The 21,583-nt window shown below is 45.3% G+C and overlaps 2 protein-coding genes across 4 annotated transcripts in view; both read left to right on the forward strand.

Annotated features, from left to right (window-relative positions):
* LOC114873239 overlaps nt 1-21,583 on the forward strand; it is an 86,110-nt gene that overhangs the window by 39,144 nt on the left and 25,383 nt on the right. Inside the window, exon 1 of one of the 3 annotated variants that reach the window (XM_029181353.2) lies at nt 19,610-19,747. The exons of the other annotated variants lie outside the window; for them this stretch is intronic. The gene's annotated coding sequence lies outside the window, so the exon portion shown is untranslated. Of the gene's footprint in view, nt 1-19,609; nt 19,748-21,583 lie in introns of those variants that run through there. 3 annotated transcript variants of the gene reach the window in all.
* Nucleotides 111-1,771, forward strand: LOC114873242 (gamma-glutamyl hydrolase-like). The gene is made up of 8 exons (XM_029181356.2): nt 111-302; nt 396-519; nt 591-641; nt 715-789; nt 870-1,024; nt 1,087-1,193; nt 1,275-1,500; nt 1,557-1,771. The coding sequence occupies exons 1-8, from the start codon at nt 191-193 to the stop codon at nt 1,697-1,699; spliced, it is 993 nt and encodes a 330-aa protein (XP_029037189.2). The 5' UTR covers nt 111-190; the 3' UTR covers nt 1,700-1,771.

The following is a 21,583-nucleotide window of genomic DNA, read 5'->3' on the forward strand; positions in this document are numbered from 1 at the left end:
CGCGGTATCGTGATTAGAAAAGTTTTTATTTGAGTAACCTCGATAAGATCAAGTGTACATTATCTTGCACACTCAATGACATGCACAATTGGTATTTGAACTTCCTTTCATGGAATGTTTCATTCTGTTGCAATCAGTCTGTCTAGCGAGTCATTCTGGTGATCGTTTTGGAATATTAATCAGTTCTACGATGTCGTTGAAGGTGTTAATATGTATTGTTTTTTCACTCGTTATGTTGCATTTTACAATCGTCGCAACGTTTCGTGTACATCCCACTGCGGTAAATAACAGGCCAATAATAGGTACTTACGTATTTTATTCTGCATATTGCCTACGATAAGTTTTTCTTTCATTAGCCAACTTGTTGCTCTCATTATATATTTCTTATTTCGAAGGTGTTCTTACGCAAGAATTAAACACTTTTATGGAGGCAGCATATCAAAATAAGTACAATAGCTATATTGCTGCGTCTTACGTAAAATTTTTAGAGGGAGCCGGTGCAAGGGTTGTACCAATTTGGTAACTGTATTACGATGTCTATAAATATGTAATGCTATTAACGTTAATTAATTAATTCGTCTTTATTATAGGATCGGAAAGTCGGAATCATATTATGAGAACATATTAAGTAACATTAACGGGTGCGTTTAATTGTAAGAAAATTTTAGAATACTTTCTCTTTAGCTCAGTTTCATTTTGACATTTTTTCGGTAGAGTTTTATTACCTGGTGGTGATGCGTATTTCAATCGATCCAATGGATACGCCGACGCTGGTGATTACATTTACAAGTAATACATTCCACGAAATGGTTTAAATAAGCGTGCTAGGTGAATCGTTTTGGTTCTTCAATATTTATTTTTTTTCGTAGAATTGCGAAAAGAATGAATCAAAATGGCGAATACTTTCCAATTTTGGGGGTATGTTTGGGATTTGAGCTGTTAACATACTTGGTTGCACGACGCACCGAACATAGAAAACTCTGCAACAGCAATGATCAATCAGTTCCTCTTGAATTTCAGCCAGGTGATTACGCGTTTACAACGTACTCTGAATAATAGGTGTGTAATCCTTTCTTTGCCTTTTAGGCTACGAGAATAGTAGACTGTTTAAAGATGCTTCTACGGACATTATAGACATATTAGAGAACGATAATGTGACTTCCAACTTTCATAATTATTGCACTACGGAAAAAGTAAATCTCCTTCGTTAAGTACACAAATATATATATAGAATATTTCTTTACAAATAGCGATATATTGACGAAAAATTGTAGGCTTTAAAAGCTGTTCACATATACGATCAGTTTCGAGTATTATCCTTAAACAGTGACTTAGACGGACTTCGGTATATTTCCTCCCTGGAACATGTTACTTTCCCTTTCTATGGGTTACAATTTCATCCGGAGAAAAATTTATACGAGTGGATTATCGAGAATATCCCTCATGGAAACTACCCTACTAAAGCTGCTCTATACTTTGCCGAGTTTTTCGTTAGCGAAGGTATGTACATACATTTCAACTCGTACGAATAACTAATAAATGTAATTTATACTTAGCACGCAAAAGTAATCATAAATTTCCATCAAAGAAAGTCGAGGCATCAAGTCTAATATATAATTATCCGGTGACTTACACTGGGTTAAAGAATTCTTCGTTTGTACAATGCTACTTATTCAAGGACAAGAATAATTCTAATTAAAATGGAATTTTAATATAAAGATATAATATATGTATTGGTGGTATCGAAAATACATATGCTCTGGGTTTGCAATTATTATTACTATTATTACACGGGCGTATGCCCATTCGAACACACATAATATACATAAAAATATCTCCGCAATTAACGCATTTGATATGAATACGTGATTATGATATGGTTATTGCTAAAATAATCTATAGATTTCGGTTTTTGGTGCCGGTGGTAAAGTAGATACATACGTAGCTTGTATGAAAAGTCTAGCAGCGAACACGGGTTACGGGACGACAGCTGCTAGCTCGTAAACAAATAAAATTGACGGGACACCGTGGTGGTACTGTGGTTGAAAATTATCGTCAACTCGTGGAGCCAGCCAGCCAGCCAGTGGTAATTTAATTTCAGATCAAAGATCTAGTAGAGTCTCGTAGGAAGAAGCTAAGCTCTGTCGTGTTCAGTGTTGCTGGCGGCCGGAAAGAACCCTTGTAAAATTATGTACCTGTCCATTAGGCCAGACACTTAACTCGGCCTTCTATGCACACGCATAATTTTCCATGCAGCTCGCACCCCTCGCGGTTACCCAACTAACAGTCTAATAATTTAATACAGGATCGGGTATAAACCCGTCGGAAGTAATAAGATATTCGACCACTTGTTTTTTATTTTATTTTTTTATTTTATTTTTTTATTTTCCAAGAATCGTAGGTTAATGATCGAAAAATATGTTAATCGATGTTGATTCGTGTCCTTCTTCTCTGGACAATCCGCAAGGATGTGCTCGATGACGTTAGGGTAACTGTACCACGACAAACGGCGTTCCACATAACAACGTTCGGCATTCGAGAGCTGGTAGAGTACTCGAGTCTCGATGGCAGGCAAGATAGTTGTTTGCTGATCGTTTTGTCGAGTGCGACCAGGTCTTGCGATTAGGCCCGCTGGATGCAATTGGTACCACCAACCAAGCGCACGAGGAACACGTTGGTCGAGTATTTTTTCTGGCCGGTTAAAAGGTTCGTCGAGCGATCGAGCCTTGGACACGTTTTCCATTCCACCCCCGTTGTACTCTGGTCACGACCAATTAATCTCCGGTTATTTCGGCTCGAGGAACACGACCTGCAACTCCAATTTCTTTCCCCACCATTCGAGCACTGGAAACTTTTTAGCGCCATTGAATGCATGCCTGTATGTATGATAATTAGAGTATCATCGAGGAAGCGTAAGTGTAACCTGCAGACCTAGATCGACACGCACACGCGTGTAAATTCAAGGTCTTCGAGTGTTTATCGTAACTCGATCGAGCGTGTTCCGTTCGAACGTAACCTCGATCGATATCGGACGTCCGATTTCGATGGCCTCGATAAATCGTTTACGGTAGCCACGATAACGGTTAGCAGGCTCGTCGTTGTGGTCCCATCTGCGATTGGCGCACACTCGTAACGAGTGGTAAACGAAAAGACAAACGACGCGCGTTAATTGGAGCAGCTCGAGACACGGGGGTCAGCGTAATGGAATCTCGGGGTTGAGAACGCGACGTTCTCCGTGGTGGACGGACACCGTATAAATTACACCCGTTTGAGGACGGTCGTTCTCTTGACTCCCATTAAAGTTGCAAACGATAATGGGGACCTCGTTACGCGTCATAGAAGATTGCCCTTGCTACATAGCTCGTTACGCTTAATCGGGGATTTGAAAAAAAATTCCGAGGAACATCAAGGTTACGGGTGAAATTGTAAGTTAGATGGAATTTGTGGTTGGATATTTTTATCTTCTCAGATCAGACATGGTCAACTGGATGCCCCTTGGCAGATACACCTTACCCTCGATTCCACCCTGTATACGAAGTACCACGAGTTAATCGCGCGTGAACGCTGCAGCTACCGTTTAAACGATCGATCGAGAAAGAAATTATTACCACCGAGTAAATTCTTCGTTGCTCTAATTCGATTCGAATCCCGCGGTTGTCCGCATTCCGGTCGGCGCTCTTTTCTTTGCCCGCGTGCGACTAAACGTTGACCACGAATTTCCGGATCAACGATCGCCAGGCGTGTCATTTCTCGTCGAGGCGTGAAACGTCGGCTAACGGCGCGAAAAAAGGACCACGAGGAGAAGAGAAGAGAGGAAACGAAACGGTCTTAAAATCTCGAAGGATTTCATTCAGATAGACCGTGTAATCGCAACGTTCTTCAATTATAACACCCGGCCTTGCTGTCGTATTTCCTTCGCGCGACATTCGCCAGGAAATCGGTTCGGTTTCATCGCGGTATTTTTACCATTTTACCATTTTACCGTCCGATTATTTGTTTCTTCAAAAAATAAATGAACAGGTGAAAAGCTGGCATATTCGTTGGGCGTTAATTTCGCATAATTATGCGTAATTACGTTATCCGTGCGTTCGAAGACGCGACGTCAGCGTCGAGTTGGCGTCGGATATTAAATCACGCGATGTCGTAATCCGTGCATCTTTTAGTCGCATCTACATCCGTTGAACATCACTGATAGCCACGCGACAGTGTTCCCGACTGGTTTCGCGGGAATTCTCTTGGTATCTTGATCCACGAAGCCCGAGACGGGCAAGGAAGCAGAGTCGTCGCCGTTGGTGTTTGGTGACAGCAACGGTACATCCTGCCCACGAGCGTCGTTACGCTACACGAAGCTGACGACGAATAGATCGAGTCGAACACCTCGAGCAGATCGAGCCGTTCCCCGTGAATCGAACTGAATCTTCCAAGTACCTTTAACTCGCCTCCTGTTCTTCTCCTTCTTCTTCCACGTGGATTCTTCGTGGTAATAACCATCCACGTACCGGAAGGTCGACCGGCTAATGTCTCATAAATTGCCAGAGATTAATCCGGCTTGCATTCGCTACTCGCGCGAGCATATGTATATCGACTCGGGGGTCCATGACCAGGAATCAGGTGCAACGAGAACTGGTCTCTGTGTACCTTTCCGAACGGAGCCATTTCTAACGACGGGAAGATATAAACTACGCGACAGGGTTTTTGTATTAAGAATGTTTATAAAACGATGCAGAAGAAAGCAATTATCAAATATTTTGCCGGTGTAAAGAAAGGAGTAGCGGTACCACTGGTTGGTTCGGCTGATTTCTGTGTCAGAAGTTTTCGGCGGCCCGGTCAGTGTCTTCGTATGCACGTACGACCATCAATTCATCGCCATTCCAGTACATTAACCGCGATGAACGCGTATTCCACTCCGGGTTTATAGTCGGACCAGCCATCATCTCGCATCGTGTGCAACCGTCATCTTGGCTAATGCTGGCAAAAGGAAGAAAACTCGAAGAACCAACGGATGGGCGATGCAGAGTAGCGAGGAAACGACGAAGAAAAAGAAGAGATCTCGATCTGATGCAGATCTTATTAACGAGTACCGTTCGCTGATGGTGCTGTTGCTCGAAGGAAATTGAGCGAACTTGTTTTCTTTTATTAAAAAGGCATATTTTATGAAAAATGCCTAATATTCCGAGCGCGGTGCGTTTCGAAGGACGAAAAGAAACAGCAGTTCGAAAGTTTCGCACGAAAAGCTTCCGCGATACGTTGCAATTTCTTCTTTTTCTTAGCGGCAAATCACTCGATTGTCTTGTAATCGCGCGGATCTGAATAATTGGTCGTCGGTTCGCACACCTTAGGGAGCGAGAAAGAGAGAGGCTGGGGATGATTTTATTTAATGGAGAACCGATCCCGCGGTCGGGCAGCCGCTTCGCTTTTTACCTTGCCTGGTGTAAATAACCTCCAGTTCATTCCGACTCGAACGAAGCTTCGACGATACTCGGAGGATCTTTTTTATCGGTATCGTTTGCCTTGCGGATGCTCCTTCGCGCTTCCTCGATGCTCTGTTAACGATCCGGATGACTAGCTGCAAATCGATGCAGTCTGTAGCGTTATCAGCCTTTCGGTGGATAGCTTCCATTTAACTGAAATACCGATCCACTTCTAATCAGCAAATTGGTCCACACTCGGTGTAAACGACCGTAAAGTTGCAAAGGAAATTCATCAATTAACCCTTTAACTTCGGGTACTTCTAGCACAACCGATCGCTCTAATTTTAAATTATATTACCGAAGTGATACTTAATTTTAAAAGATTTTTTTTATTTTAGTGGTATATAAACCACACCCGCAATTAAGCTATGTGAATCTTGCACCCGACTTTTAAAAAATTAACTTTTTTTTACGGAAAATGGTAGTATTTTGTTTGTAGTTGGATCGATTAATAAATAAACAAAATTGAAAAATTGACCCGCACCCGACATTGAGATATCTGAAAAAAGTTAATTTTTAAAATTTGGGTGCCAGGTTTACATAGCCCAGCAGTTAAAGGGTTAACGATCTTGATTTGCTAAGATGTAACATAAAATATAACAAGAATAGGCATTTGTCGGGGTTGTGGCTCGTTTCCTCGTCTCCTTTTCTCTTCTCCTGCCCGCTTACCAGGGGACGAATGTTAAATTGGCATGAAGCATGACCAGTGTCCAACAGTTTTCTCCTCTCTTTCCTTCTTTCTTCCTAGCCGGTCGAGGGAACGCGTTCCGACAGGGAACACCGTCTTCCGTGTCGCGCTTTAATTACAACCACGGTCCCGTTTTTTGCAGTACTTTTATTAATTGAGGGAACAGGACCCGGTGAAACCGCTCGAGCCGCGAACTGCACACGCTCGCGGACAATGCGAGGATCAGAAGCACCCGCGTGTCCTCCTCACGACGAAACGCGATTACGGTACTTTCTTTCGTCCTCGTGTGCGTACTTACGCGTTTACCGGCTCGAGACGACCGAAGACCTTCCTTCAATTTAACCAGGCTTCCGTGTTTTCCGAATCCTCGCTGTATTCCCATTTCTCTTTTCGCCATCGTCGACGAATCTTTCGAATAGAAGGGTTATCTGCCTTTCGAGAGTGAACGAAGAAACGAAGGAATTCGCGACGACGCCGCTAACGAAGCCTCAGGTATATTAAAATGTTAATTGCTTTGACCGTGGTAGCGAACTATGAGAACGTTCTCTTCTGGCATTGTTCAAAGCCGAGGGTAAAAGTATTGAACTCGTGTGCCCGCTACTTTCCAGTACCTTTGCAAATAAATTCCTCCGTCTACGTGGGTGTATCGTTGGGATAAGATTTTCTAGAAAGTCTTTGCATACTATTACCACATTCGAAATGCTATATTTCGTGCAATCCCGGAGACGATAATTGGTCGGGGAACCTATACGGTCGATCGACCTATACTTGGAGACGGAAAAACGCGGAAAGGGAAAAGTTGAGCGGAAGATATGGAGGAATAGGAAGAGGATGTGCAACGAGCGAGAATGGAGTGCACGAGTGAACCGGATGGCGAAGCGACTTTTTGAGCGAGTAAATACTCGCGTGACACCAGAGCACGACGGTGTACCGTTTTTTCTTTTTTTTCTTTTTTCTTTTTAACCCCTTGTCCCTCTCTCGTTTCGCTTCCCATTCGGATAATAACGCAGAGAATAAAAGTTGGCGACGCGGCGCACGGACCCCGCCGCTTGCCTGTTTGTTTCAGCTCGGCCGAGTGACAGGATAATCGGCCGGAACGGAAGACTATTTATTATTATCGTTACGTTGTAAACGGGACACGAGGATACACGCGCAGTTGGTACGGTTGGATGATAAAACGGATTACGGGTAGGGCTTATTGTTATACGCGAATAACTCGCCGTTTTAATAATTTGATCAACTGTATCATTCAACTATAACGCGTTTCCATAAAAATGCATCTAGAGAATTGCGATCGATCGTTTGAAATGGCGAGCACGTTTCGCGCTGATCGATCGATCGATTCTCGAGCAATACCTCTCGCGATATTCCCATCTTAAACCCGGAAATAAATGAGAATCTTCGGACTTGCGTTCGTTCATCTGGAATTATTCAAAAACGAATGGAACAACAAACGTACCATGGGTCTAGTCACCTTACGTAATGAAACGATTCGGTTTGAAAATCTTCGTGTACCGTTAACTTCTTAACTTCCCTGAGAAAAACTGGCTCGTCGTGTGTAGTCGATAGCGAATCGGTGAATCAGGTTCTTTCATCGTCCTTCCGGCTGCATAATTATTCCGCGACCTCGACTGCAGGATCGTAGAAATAAGAGGGGAAAGGGGTATCGTATGAAGTACTCTGAGACAAGAATAGAGTGAAAAAATTTTGAGGAAGAGGACGGCGAGGGACGTTGGGGTCCGTAGTGGAACCGATGCAGCGTGTCGAGCGTGACACAGGCTCGACCGGATTCCATCCTGGCATTTTCTTTGGCGCTTCTTACGGTGCCCGTTCGTGCGTGAACCGGGGACTCGTGTATAGGAATCAATTATTATCGTTGCAAATATCATTTGAAATTTTCGAAACGCTGCAACGCGACGAGACGGGTATCTGCTTACCGTTGCGCGCTGATCACTTTGCTCATCTTCTTACCTTATTATCTAATTGCAGGTAACCGAAGTTAATTCATTTCCAAGGTACCTTGCACTGATATTGTATGAAATTATTAATTATTCTTGTTGCTATGCGTAAAAGGAGCAGTCGTTTCACTGTTAGTTGGGAGAATCGAGCAGTGCAGGGGAAGAATGTGTCGAGGTACGCGAGAAGAGAAAATAGCAAAACCGCGGCTTGTACCTATGTAGCTTAGAAGGAATATCGTGCGAGGGTTTACGCAAATAACGCGGTCTGAAAAAAATGGCCGGCAAGAAGATGTTCGCGATGCAGGAAGTCGAAGCTAGCTCCTGGAAGCCTTCATTCTTCTCCCTTGAAACATCCTACGAGCAAAGTGGCGCCAACTCTATACCAGCCGTCCCTTACTTTATATTACCGTGCAAGTTTGCTCCTTTTTGTTTTCGGTAATTCGACCGCTTTTTCCGTCGTTTCGCAAACCTGGCATCCACCGTCATTCCGATTCCTGCGAAACGCTATAATATTTGTCCGTATGCTTCCTATGCAAGCCTATAAACAGGAATGGTCGATAATCCGAGATTATGTAATTTGCATTTCTTCCTGTTCTCTGAAATAACCTAAGAGGAAATTAATTACCTGATTATACAGGTATTAAAGAGAGAAACGATCGTGCAGAAACAACGGTAAAAGAACGGATGAGAATTAGAAGAAAAAAGGATCGCCATTTGCGTATCAGAATGATAGAAGATCTTGGTTCAGAGCCGGATACCAGGTGGACGACGAAACGAAACGAGCGAGGGATAAAGAGAGGAACGACGAAGAAGAGGAGCAAGGGAAAGCAAAAGAAGCTGAAGAAGAGGAAGAAGAAGAAGATGGACAAAACGTCGGCGAAGAGTGACGTTTTCCACGACAGCTTGTCTTACTCTGCTGCTTTTCGACGTGAAAGGCCGGGGGACCAGTTTGTTACGAGCCTTACCTCGAGCCCCTTGCTCAAGGTCCTTGCTCCTCTCGGACGACCTTGGACGACCTTGAACAGAGCGAGCAGCGGTGCAACGAGTCAGCGGAGATCCGCCTGGCTCGATTCCGGCATTCGTCTCCGTCTATCCCGTAATCGTCTACGGAAAATCTCTCGGCGATATCCGTCTTCTCTTCATTTTCTTCTTCGTTGAAATATTTTATCAGGGGGGTTTCTAATTTCAAGAATGCGCCGCTCCGGACGGTGCTCTTCTTCCTCGATTTTCCAACGCGGCGAGATTCGATCCTGGAATTCAGGAAGGGAACGCGCGATCCGCTGGATGAAATTCATATTTTAATACGATACAGAGAAGCACGTGAGACACGTGAAACTTAAAAGCTTTATCGTGTCTCGTGGTCTTACCGGAGTCTATTTTCAACAATCTTTTTACCTGTAACACACGCTTCATACGTCGAGTCGTTCGTTCGTTGGAAACTAACAATCATCCGACCGTCTGTTTCCATCCTCTCTTGGACGTTTTGTTTCGTAAGTAGCCCGGCGCTTGGCTTGCGTTTGTTTCCCGACAGTTTCTTGGACAAGCGAATAGCAGGGTCCGATAAGTGTGTTGCGAGTATGCAGCGTATCTACTCGTTCGAGACAACTGGTTGTTCATCAAACTTCCTTCCAAGTTTCTTGCTGCTTCTGTTTCCTTTTACCCTCTCAGTTCTGCCCGCGTTCTGCCTTTAACGAGAAAATTCATTCGAATACGTGTAATGAGAGCTCGGATCAAAATGAAACATTCAAAGACACGATAATTGAATCGGTACTACAGATTACAAGATTTTCTAAAAAAAATCTTGTTCGGTGTGTGGGATCATTCCGCACAGTCGCCTGATGGATAAAAATGTAATCGCAATGTTACGAACGATTGAACGCATCAAATAAGTTCTTGCTCGGCCACTTAGAAATCTTACAATAGGTAAAGACAGACGATTCTCCATCGATGAATTCAGTGTCGAATAACGAAGGTTCGAGCAAAACCGGTGCGGACGTTCTCGTTCGTACTTGTCGAAGCGGAATCGAAGCAAGAACGTACAGGAAAAGCGACAGAAGAAGAAGAAGAAAAACGAAGCGTGTTCGCGACTCGACCGTAGGATATCTTAAGACGGCGCGGCGACAGGAAAAAGTTAAGCCTGTATCAGGCTCGATACGTATCTGCTAGCTGCGAGATTATTTAAACGAGAATCCGCGTTCCTGCTTCTGGACAAGCGTCCATGAAAACGAATGTACCCTGTCCGTTACCGTCGATTGAATTCCCCTTCGAGAAAGATTTTTCACGCTTCGCGGCACCACTTCTGTTACACCTGCGTGCAGGATGCTCGCGGCAGCAAATCTTTAGTAAGAATCGTCTGTTTACAAAACTCTCACGATGTTAGGATCGAGACTTGTAGGTCTGATAACAGAAGCAATCGTGGGAGTAAAGATGTCAATGCACAGTGAAAGACCAGGCATCGATTTCAACTGCCCCAGTTTCTAATTTTTATCAACAGTTGTAGAACAGGAGAGAAAAAGACGTCAGTGATTCTGACGACAGACGATCCCTGCCCCAGACACTTATCATACCGCAATTCGGAATTCCTACAGATTTGAACTGCATGCCGGGCGACCGCCAGCGAGAACACTGATCCATCTCGCCGCCACCTAGCGGTCCCAGGCCCGAACCAAAGGCGCCCGGTGAGACGAAACCCTCTCTCCACCTCCACTAAACGCCTACACATCTACCCCGCGTTCTAAAGTATGAAGCACCGGATGTAAGGAATACGAGAGCCTTATTTCCATTCTATTTCCCAGTTAACTGAACGTTCGAACATCGGTGGTTTTATCGTAAATGAAAATTGTGCAAACGCGTTGCCGCGTGCGCATAGCGAGCCGAGATTGCGGTGGCGTATCATTGGAACCGCGATATGACGAACGATTCGCTGCAACCGCAGAAGAGGAAGAGCATGACAAAGAAAGGCGCGAAAGAAAAGTATAAGGATGAAGGAGAAATGTAACGGCACGAGAGGCGAGGGAAGAGTAGAACTGCTTTTGCGATGGAATGAGGAAACTGCTCGGAGAAGGAAGCGACGGGTCTCGGATGTCACCACCGGCTGCTGGTCCACGTCGCCGGTATCGCCGACAGGACGACACGGTTCGTGAATGTTGTTACGTAGCCAGCTCTGGAATATAAACCGTCGAGTGCAGTTGGCAAGTGCACAGGTGCACTTTGGCGTAACTTAGCCCCGTCGTATGGGCTGACCTGAGATTCACAGGTTTCTGACCCGTGGCCAAGACGAATGGAAAATTCAAGTCGGAAACGTCCTCTTCAGGGTAATGGTTTCGTCGTATCCCGTGTCGCGTGCAGAGATTACAATTTGCTGGGAGAAGATTTTCAAGAACTCGTTATCCACGACAAGGCAGGACGCTCGGGTAAAGCAGTTTCGAGGAAAGATTTGAATCTTGATTTCACGCCGCGTCGAGTTCGAGCTAAAGAGGATTAGAAACCCGAGGCTGACAATAGTCAGGCTAGTAATTTTGTTGTTCCCGATAACGGAATCGTAATGGCATAATTTGCACGATGAAACACGCCCATAAACGAGTAAACAGACTTTCGACGTGCGTTAAGTGCTCTCGCCTAACGATTTAACTACCTCACTGTTTTGTTCGATCGAGAATTCATTTCGAGGCGGGAAAAATTGAATACCTCTTCCTGCACGCTATTTCCCGCACACGATCCATTTTAACCCCTCCTGTACACCAGTTCAGTCAGGAAATACTTCCCGTAATGTGGTGTTTAACCCTTTAACTGCGGGTACTTTTAGCACAGCCGATCGCTCTAATTTTAAATTATATTATCAAAGTGATATTCTATTTTAAGATTTATTTTATTTTTATTTTACTGGTTTATGAACCATACTCGCAGTTAAAGGGTTAAGTCAGTTTTAAACAAACTGTGTGCTCTCTTATCTTCCAACCGGGTAGCTAGTTAACCCTTGAAACTTCCCTCATATTTACCTGTACTCGACAAGATACTTGACGCCTATGAGAACCCCGTAACGTCCAGAAAATACTACGCTTACTTTGCTACCTGTTTATTGTGCTCCTTGGATCCCGTAACTACAAGTGGATGCGTAAACATGTCTCTAAACGTTTTCTATTTCTTCTTCTTCTTCTCTTACCCTGTTTCGATGCTTTCTTAACGGCAGTCGTTGACGTAAGCTTGCTGAACCGTTAAGCAAATATATCTTTTCATTTCTTCTCTTAATCGCCGAGCATTCAAGTAAAAGAAACGAAGCGTTGTTCGAAAGGAAAGTGGTAACTCCGTTGTTCTCTGAGGTGATTCGAACGTGTCGATGAAAGAAGGGAAACGAGAGAGTAGAATCGCGGATGCCACAAGGAAGAAGTTGAAATGAAAGAAGGGCACGGTTGGTTGGTGGCACATAATGCAACCGCATCGAGCACGCCACGACTCGAGATGTTGAAGCCGGTAATGGCGAACATCGTGGAGACGATTCGCGCGAATAAACGCCTCGGCTCGTCCGGAAATCGATTACGCGGATTTCGCGCGGAGCCGAAGAACGTGTCAGCGTCGGCGGAGCGCGACACACGCGCTGATATTCTTCTGAACCACCAATTTAATCGAACGGCACGCGAGAACCGTCCGTGAAATTCCAAACGATACCGGGGATCGAACCGAACAAAGATTTTCTCGATTGAAAATTTATCCACGGTTATTCCTTGCTGTCGTCCTTTCATTTACGAGTGCGAAGCAATTTCTATGCGTTACAGCGAGCTAGCGTAATATACTCCTTCTTATATCGTGAAAATGTGCAGGTGTATCTGGCAAGAGGGCAAATAGAGAAAAAAGCGTGAAGCAATTAGGAAACGATTAGCCGGTAAAGACTATCCGCGGAAGACTTTCTTCGCGCATTCGTACTTACCTGTTTAATGTGTCTCCAACAGGGATAATTGCTCGAGCACCGCGTGATTCCGTCGTTGAATGCTAATAATCGCGGAACGAATTGACGGTGATAGGCGGGTAACAGCGTGTAGCAAGAAGTTTGTCGTTTTACGATGCATCGTAGAAGAAGGTAACGCTGTTGTTATCGCTACCGGTGACTCCAGTTCTTACGGCCACGGCCATGGTCACGAACGCTAAACTGACGAGAGGAAAGTAATAAAGCTACGAGAAGAGGAAGTCGATTACGCTTTCGCTATACTTTTTAATTTTGTTTGCACGATTCGATTAACAGCGTAATAACCGCATTCCTCGAATCGGAAATCGTTCGACATTCGTGATAGCACGGATAGCGATGGTAAATTTATAGGGGAAAAGAGGTTGCCTCTCGCGCGTCGATAATATAACTTTGAAAATCGAGATTATCCTGACGGTAGGAGTCTGCAAGAAAGTCAGAAACATATTGCCACCGAAGGTGGTGTGTATCGTTAGTTCGCCGCCAGCTGGACGGGATATATCGCGTGTTCCCTTTGAATCGAGCGTTTCTAAACGCGGAAAGAAGGCGAAAGGGAGAGAAGGATACGGAAAGAGGGACAGTTGCGCGCACAAGCGATTCGACGCAGTCCACAAAGCAGCTAATCGACTTCCGGGCTGCCGGCAGACGCGGTTCAGAGGACCTTTTAAGGGTCGAGTCTCGTACGAATCATTTTCATGCTCGACTCGCGTGGAAAAACGATCCTCGATTCTCGTTCAACGGATATTCATTATCTCCCGAATGCGCCAAACGTCGAGCCGATTCGAGGAGAGATCGTTCCTTTCAGGGAAAATCGTTGGACTACCGCGACAATGTTTCCTGTAGTTTTTATCAGCCGCGATATCATTGCTAGAAACTTCCAACGAGTACCGCGACCAACAACCCCCGTCGCTTAAGACCTGGATGCTTATAAATAGCTTGAACGCGTAACCTTGGTAAGGAATCACCGATAGTCCGAGCGGAATCGAGAGGACGAAGGATAAGTAGCAAGAAGAAGAAGAAGAAGAAGAGAATGAAAAAGAGTCGAGTAGCAGAAGGTCTAGGTTAAAAGAAGGAGATGACGAAGGCAACCCTTTCGAGCGTGTTATTAGTTCTGTTTGGTATTCACGCGACCGACACGGCGATCATTAGTGCCTAAGCAATTAATTTTTAAAAATGCAGTCGCAATTCGAAACGAGCCGGTAATTTAAATAAAAACGAGCCGAGTAGTTATTGGGGCGGATAGCAGCCCCGGGAAGCAACTCTCGTGCGGCTGCTAGCTGTTCGCAGCGGCGCGCGGCGCGGCGTCCGCGAGTCCTTGACCGACCCTGAACCCTGAAGAAGAGTAGAAAGCCGGGCTGATGGTACCTGATTGGCTGCCGCGCACCACACTCGGTGCCTGCTCGAGTCGACCGGCTAAAATATAGTGATTACCGGAGCGTCTGGTGTGGGAGGAGGAGGCGTAGGAGAAGAGCTTAGGATGCTTCGACGCGAAACTCGCCGGAAGTGGTGAGAAATCACGAGAAACGACCGGCCCAACTGGCTGATCGAGTGCCGTTCCTTTTTCCCCGATCGTAATCACCGCTGGACGCGATTGCGCAAAAAGGTTTTAGGAATTTCTTCCCTGCTAATTTCCTGTGCGTACCGGAAGGGCCGGGTGTGTCTTAAAAAATAGATTAAAGGGTAGCGTATATCGCGTGTTTCCTGCGTGAGTCTTTTGATTTACAATTGGTTCATGAATAATTGAAATTGTAAATCACAGTGAGTAACCACGGTGTGAAGTTCGGCGAAACGCGCGAAAGGGGAATCGTAAGAGGCTTGAAGAGTTATCGTATTAATTATTAACAAAGTGTGCCGCGTATTGCCATTTTCATCGTATAGAGCTTATTGTGCCACGTGACGAGAGATGCGTTAGGCGATAGATTTTTTCGCGCTCATCCCGATCTCTTCTCGTACCGGCGGAATAAGAAGAATAGGCAATTAAAGTTGCACAATAAAGGCTAATCATAAGAATTACTCGGTCGACGATGGATCGCGGAACCAGCCATAGCGGGATAACGTAACGTAACGCAAATTAAGTGGCATAGAACGACCCTTTCTCCTCGGTTTCGACTTCCTCTTTTCGCGGTCTCTCGCATCTCACCGGCAGATTCCCGTTGCGGGATCCTCTCTCCTCCCACGACGATTTCGTGAGGATCCTTACTTTTCTAACGGCATCCTGGACACGGCAAGCAAATCGAAACTCCTGGTAGTCCTCGTGAAATAATTACATTAAGTCCCGTTTAATGAGTCGACGCGTTCTCTATCAGAGTTCAATGACCTAGAACGACGACAAAAGAAAGACGCGTTCGTTTGTTGCAGAATCGGTACCGCGAACATCGAAACGAATTAAAATCTTGCAAAATAGAAAAGCAAGATCACCTGCTTCCTTTAATTCACGATTATCCACGCTCGGTTCTCGACACACACCGATCCGGTTATTCCTCCTTTCCTATGTTACTCTATTCCGTCCAGCCTGAGAAACCATCGAAACGGATGCCATTATATCGATCCGATTAATTATGGGAACGAATTACGTGTATGAGCTTGCAGACTGTCGTAAAGTTACAATCGATTCCCCTTCCGACTTCTCTTCCCACGAATTGATTCGCCCTGAGCTGATAAACAAGAAAAAGAAAATTCGTTATATAAAACGCAAGATAGATTTTAAATTACTCTGGCTACAACAGTGGAACTTATTAAATATTGAGCTAAAAGTCGAAGAAGAAGTCGATGAGCGTAGAGCCCGAGGGAAAAGTGAACGAAATTATGGGCAACATCATAATTAAGCGATTAACCCGTGATGACCCGCGTGGAAAGGCGCGACCTCCTCTCGCGGCTCCATTTACCAGCTTTCCACGCCCGCGCGCAAACCCCGAGGAGTTCTTAAAGAATCATCGGAGCCGCATCGTGGAATAACTTCGCACGACCCACGAGGGAATCGTATACGCCCGTGGCCAACGATGGATGGACGGATAGACAGATAAATAGATACTTTATTAGAGGCTGGAAGAACCGTAAGATGCTAAGCCTCGTTGCATCGTCCTCGTGGAGGAGGGATAAAGGAATGAACGTTCGAAATTGAAGGTGCACGAGGAACGAGCGTGACAGATGAATGCGTAGATAAACGAGCTGATTTTATCCGGGACGAAAGCGGCGAAGACCTTCTGCATACTCAACGGACACCTTGAGCGGTGCCGTGGACAGCGAAGGACTTCCTGCGATTCAGAAGCGTTTAATTGGAGATCCATCTGTACACCGTGTTACCATGTGTCACGCCAGATCTTGCACCAGACATCTTTCTTATTTATACACACTGATGGAATTCATTCTGGACACTATCAAAATATTTCATATTCTGCTAAGCTAAATTGGTATCTATAATGATACCGTTTCGTGATACAGAACGGAAGTAGCTGGACAAAACTTTCAAGAATTCCAGCGATGCGCGTTCGAGCAAACGCGTGTAGGTAAAATAGAAGAGGAAAGCTTTGCAAAAGTATGATCGCTGGTGGAAAATACGGGTACGCTTGGGAAGCGGTTAGCAACGCATAAAAGACTGCTGTTAGACAGGGTAGGAAAAGGGTGATTTGCATACTGCCACGTGGTCGCAGCAGGCCACTTTGTACGTATGCAAGTTAGATCAGCGAGCATAAAACGCTACAGTTAGGCACTTAGACTGACCAGCGGCGCTGATTTCTGTTGATTGTTTTCCACGGTTCTCTTCATGGTCGGTGACCACGTTGTCGGTGGACAAACCTGTCTCGTAGTCGCGTGGTTGTTTGTTCTTAATCACGAACACGTACCGATGTCGTGTTCTCTGCTGATTGCTCGGACGACTTGGACGACTAGCTTCCGAAACAGAAGCTGATATTTCTTTGTTCTTAGGACGCGTTTAGAACTCGAAAAGCTGTAGAACGCGTTTTCAACTTCGCGTTGCGATCGTTTGTCAAACGATCGACCATTCAGCGCGTACGTCGAACACCTCCGTCGATGGAAAGTCACGCGAAACGATTTAAGCTCGATTGCGTCTTTTATTAACGGCTCGAATATCCTCCGGCTAAAACGCCTATTAAAGAGGAGGATCGTGCCAATAAAGAACAATTACGAAAGGGCGAGGAACTGTGGAACGCGAGATCACGAGGGGAGATCGAGCCGTGTTTCGAAGAGGATCGGGCAAAGAAAACCTGGAAGAGAATGCAAGGTTAAATCCGCGAAATTTTCCCCGTTTACTCTTCCTCGGGATCTACTGAAACGTTGCGTGTGCGTAACGACCGCCATTACGGAGAACCACAACAATTTTCTGTGCGCGCCTTTCGTAGAAGAAAGAAAAGAATCACCGTTCTGTGGTACAAGCGTAACAAGTCTACGATAGCGTTCGTAGAACTTTAAACGAAACGTTTTACCTTTGAAACTCGCTTAATTTTCAAGCATCGACGAAGAAAGTTGAATTTCAACATCTGAAGGAACAATTTCATGCGATTTCGGTCGTTTACTCGCATTCCAACGAACGATCCCACCGATCTCTTCTTTCAAAGTTCCTTTGGCGTTCGAGTGGATAACAGTTTCATGGATCAACGACTGTCGGCTAGGAGCATTACGTTTACGGTGCAGTTACGATATCCACGTCGATTTTCCATGGTAAAAATATCGGTCGAAGTTGGCCGATCTTTCCTTCGCGAAATACCGCGAAATTCTATAGGCAAAGCGACACGAATACCTGATCCCGATACGTTTCACTTAGCTCCTTTCTTCGTTGATCGTCTTCGGATGGTAGTCTCGAGCGGTAATGAGTGTTTATTTAGTGGTCGATTTATCCGAATGGAAATTACGAGAGGTTGCGTGCTCGGGCACGTACGCGTCGTTACGCTTCCATCGCTCTTTCTCCGCTTAACGGCCTTGTTAGCAACGAACCGACGCTACTGGAACAACTGTATTTGCCCAAAGCTGGCCATTCGACTATGCCTGGAATGTCGAGGATCGATCCCGAGGAGGATACACGCGAGATAAAGCCGCGGTATCTTCTGGCTAGAGCCGTGCTAGATTTTCCGGAATCTGACCATGGTTTGCGTTCAACGGGTAATTCTTCCAGATTTATTTATATTTCATTTTTCTCCTTTCTTCTAACGGTTTTCAACTTTCTAATTTCACGAAGTTTTAATTGTTTCAATCGACGTTACACGAATATATGTATAATTTTACTTTACAACCGCAACTATAATTTCGTAAAAGGCATAACTTCTCGAGGTGGAATTCACAGGAAAACGCGCGGCGTCGGATGATAAAGTATCAAGGCGAGTCAAATCGTCTTATTAGCGGTCGCAGCAGCGGGGTCTAGGAAAGCGAATCGCAAAAAGCTCGGTCTTCCGATCGGCGATCGCGTCGCGAGACGTTCATCTCGGGTTCCGCCGCGGCGATCGGTGCTCAAGTTCGCCATCCGCGGTTTCCGCCATTCGACGAGCCGAATTAATCTTGCTTATTGCCTAGCTTGACCCCCTGCCACCCAAGCATCGTTCGAACGTTCCTCGTACTTCCTGCTAGCCTGATGCATCCTGCGATCTTCGCTGATCGATCCTCGAAAGACCCCTTCATCCGCTCCATCTTCGTTCCGATGCTTTTTGCGCGCGGAAAACAACGTGACGCGGATGTTGCCGGGCAAACCGGACGATGTTCATTTTATTTATTTATCCAAGAGTGTACACCGCGAACAGGATACATTTGCACCGTTGAGCGGAAAAATAATTTCCAGAGATTTGTAATCAAATTTTCTTTTTCTTTTTAAACGGTCGACGACCAACCTTTTCATCGATTTCTTTGGACATTATTTTTGTAAAAGGAATCGAGGACAACCCCGTTCTCTTGATTCCTGGTGAAATTCTTGCGAGTGGTCAGTTCACAGGGACGCGTGAATAGCTCGATGTCCCGAGCACGTTTAACGCGATCGCGCCTAGAAGCGTGCTCGAGGAAAGGAGTAACGACGTCAGAGTGAAGAGAGAAGGAGAAAAAACGGTAAAATGTCACTGTTCCCTAATTACGCGAAGTAACTAGCCTCTACCTTGACTACGTAGAGAAAGAAAGATAAGGTAGAGAAAGAATGGGGGGGGATAGAAAGAGAAAGAGAGGCGCGGAAACATCGGGTAGCATCGAAGAAGAGCGAGATCCCCCTCGCGTGGAGGCAGACGGTACCGCTAGATCTAGCTGGCCAATCGCCTGCCTCTTTTACACGATGGCGGCCAGTAAGATGGAAGGTTTAAACGGCAAGTAAACGCGACCACCACCCAACCCAGCGCGGTTTATAAAGTGAGCTGGATGCGCCGCCTCGAAGACAGAGCCGTGCCGACAGCCTAACCATCAGGAACGTTGATTTTTTTTTTTTCCCCCACGTTCACGACGGCCCGAACCAAGTGTTTCGTCGCGTGTGATCGACCGGTGCACGTCTCTCGTTTCCTATTTTCCACCGATCTCATTTTCTTTCCCCCTTCTTTCCTTACCGGTTTATCACTCTGCTCGATTTAACGGTTCGCGAAGTTTCACGCGAAAGTTCGAACGGGGTAGCAGTGATAAGCGAGTGATTAGAGAGCTGGTGAACCGACCAACCCGGAAGCCGAGTTCGATACCAAGTGGATACACGGACAAGGTACGTGCCGGGTTCAGTGTTTGTACCATTCTCTACGTAGTTGGTGCGCGATGGTTCAAGATGATTGAAAGTCAGACGATGGATCGAGGATTCTCGCGGATATAAAGGACTTTTCAAGATTTCTCGTGAGTTATACAGGATCGTTCCGAATTTCCTCGAGGTCGTATCCGTGAATGAAAGTTCGAAGTTAGAAAATTGATAAAGGAGGAAACTAACGATAGCAGTAAAGATTCTTCGATAAAGTTAGGTCGAGCGATGATCGATCGGGTGGGAGAAGTAAAGGTTCCAAACGATCGGAGCAATGTCTCGTGGCCAGCATTCCCACGGTGAGAGTCTAAGTCTAGTTGCTTCAAAGTCAGGGCCGTAGCCAGGTTGAGCAACGCGTAAAACTGAAACGTTCAAATTGCCAGGCGAGAAACTATCGAGGATCATTTTTAGTCGTTCGAACGAAGCGTTCGTCGTTCGTATTCGAGATACGTGACAGATTTCGTGTTCCTCCGTGACGCACGCCGAATTTTTATGCTGCTGGTACCACGTTTCGATTGTCGCGTCGTCCGTCGACCCTCCGAATAGAACGCAAGCTGCACAGCACGACAATCGTTTGAATAATTTCCAAATTTTTAACGAAATATTTGTTTGAAACGGTATCATGCTTTCTTCGTACCTCTAAAGATACTTTATTATTTATTCTTGCAACAGAGTATTCAAGTTGTAGAGAGTTAAAAAGGGAAGCTGGATATGTGGTGAACAGGTGGTCGGACTGCTTCGGCTTAACAGCAGAGGTTTTACGTCTTATGCCGGTGAGTTCAATGCCAGAGAAGCGTAACGCCTTCCGATACTCGACGCCGCACCGCGTCGTTATTTCGCTACTACCTTACTACGAATCATTGACTCGAGGAAGTGCTTACATTTTAATACCACTGTCGATTATTCCTTGCAACAACGCGATTCGATGCATCGGTGTATTATTAACTTTCCAACTTTTTTCCTACTTATCGAATGATTTTATGGTCTTTCGAAGTATTTCCAGCGGTCGTTTAAACTTCATACGGTCCATAATCGTGGCAAGTTCCTTACTGAAACGACTAGCGTTTTACTTTGATCGTTTCTCATAGAAAATCTCACTTCGTGTCCTCTGATTTTCCCATCGAATACGAGTCAGATCGAGTCGCGGTTGATGTAAAGAAGAAGAGAACTCGCCACGCAAACTCACCACGCCGTGACGAGCCTCTTCTTCTTCTTCATCCACCATCATCATCCTCATCATCATCAACGCGATCGTCGCCGTCATCTTCACTACGCTTCCCTTCGAACAGCTCTGCTTTTTTACCTTTATCGCGTTACCATCATAAACCATTGGTACACGGTTGAACGAACCTTGCTAACTTTCATTGAAAATCCCTGTCGTCATTCGTCGATCGCGTTTGTAGGATGAGAAGGAGATTCGATATCAGGGCGTTAATTAAATTTCAATGCTGCGCCCTGGGGTGGAGAAGATCGGGTGTTGGATCTTAATAGACTCGCTCGCATCGATCTCGATTACACTCGGTATGAAATATGACGTAATCGAGTAATCAAGAAAAAAGAATCTTTTTGATTTTGCCCGTGACGAGAAATCATTGTGTCTCGTCGGTTAAATGAACCCTACGGTTCAACGAGCAAAAAGTTATTCGTTTCTTTGGCGGAGACGTCGCGTCGGTGGTTCTCCAGACCGAAGAGGAAAGTCGCAGAGTATAAAAGGTCCTCGAAGCCAGCAAATCGAACCTTTTTCATTTCGTCGACGATTTACCATTCGCGTTTGCCACCTTTTCTCTCCCTCTTCTCTTTGTTTCCTCT

This window comes from Osmia bicornis, chromosome 12 (genome assembly GCF_907164935.1).
Source record: "Osmia bicornis bicornis chromosome 12, iOsmBic2.1, whole genome shotgun sequence".
In the NCBI taxonomy this organism is placed as follows: Eukaryota; Metazoa; Arthropoda; class Insecta; order Hymenoptera; family Megachilidae; genus Osmia; species Osmia bicornis.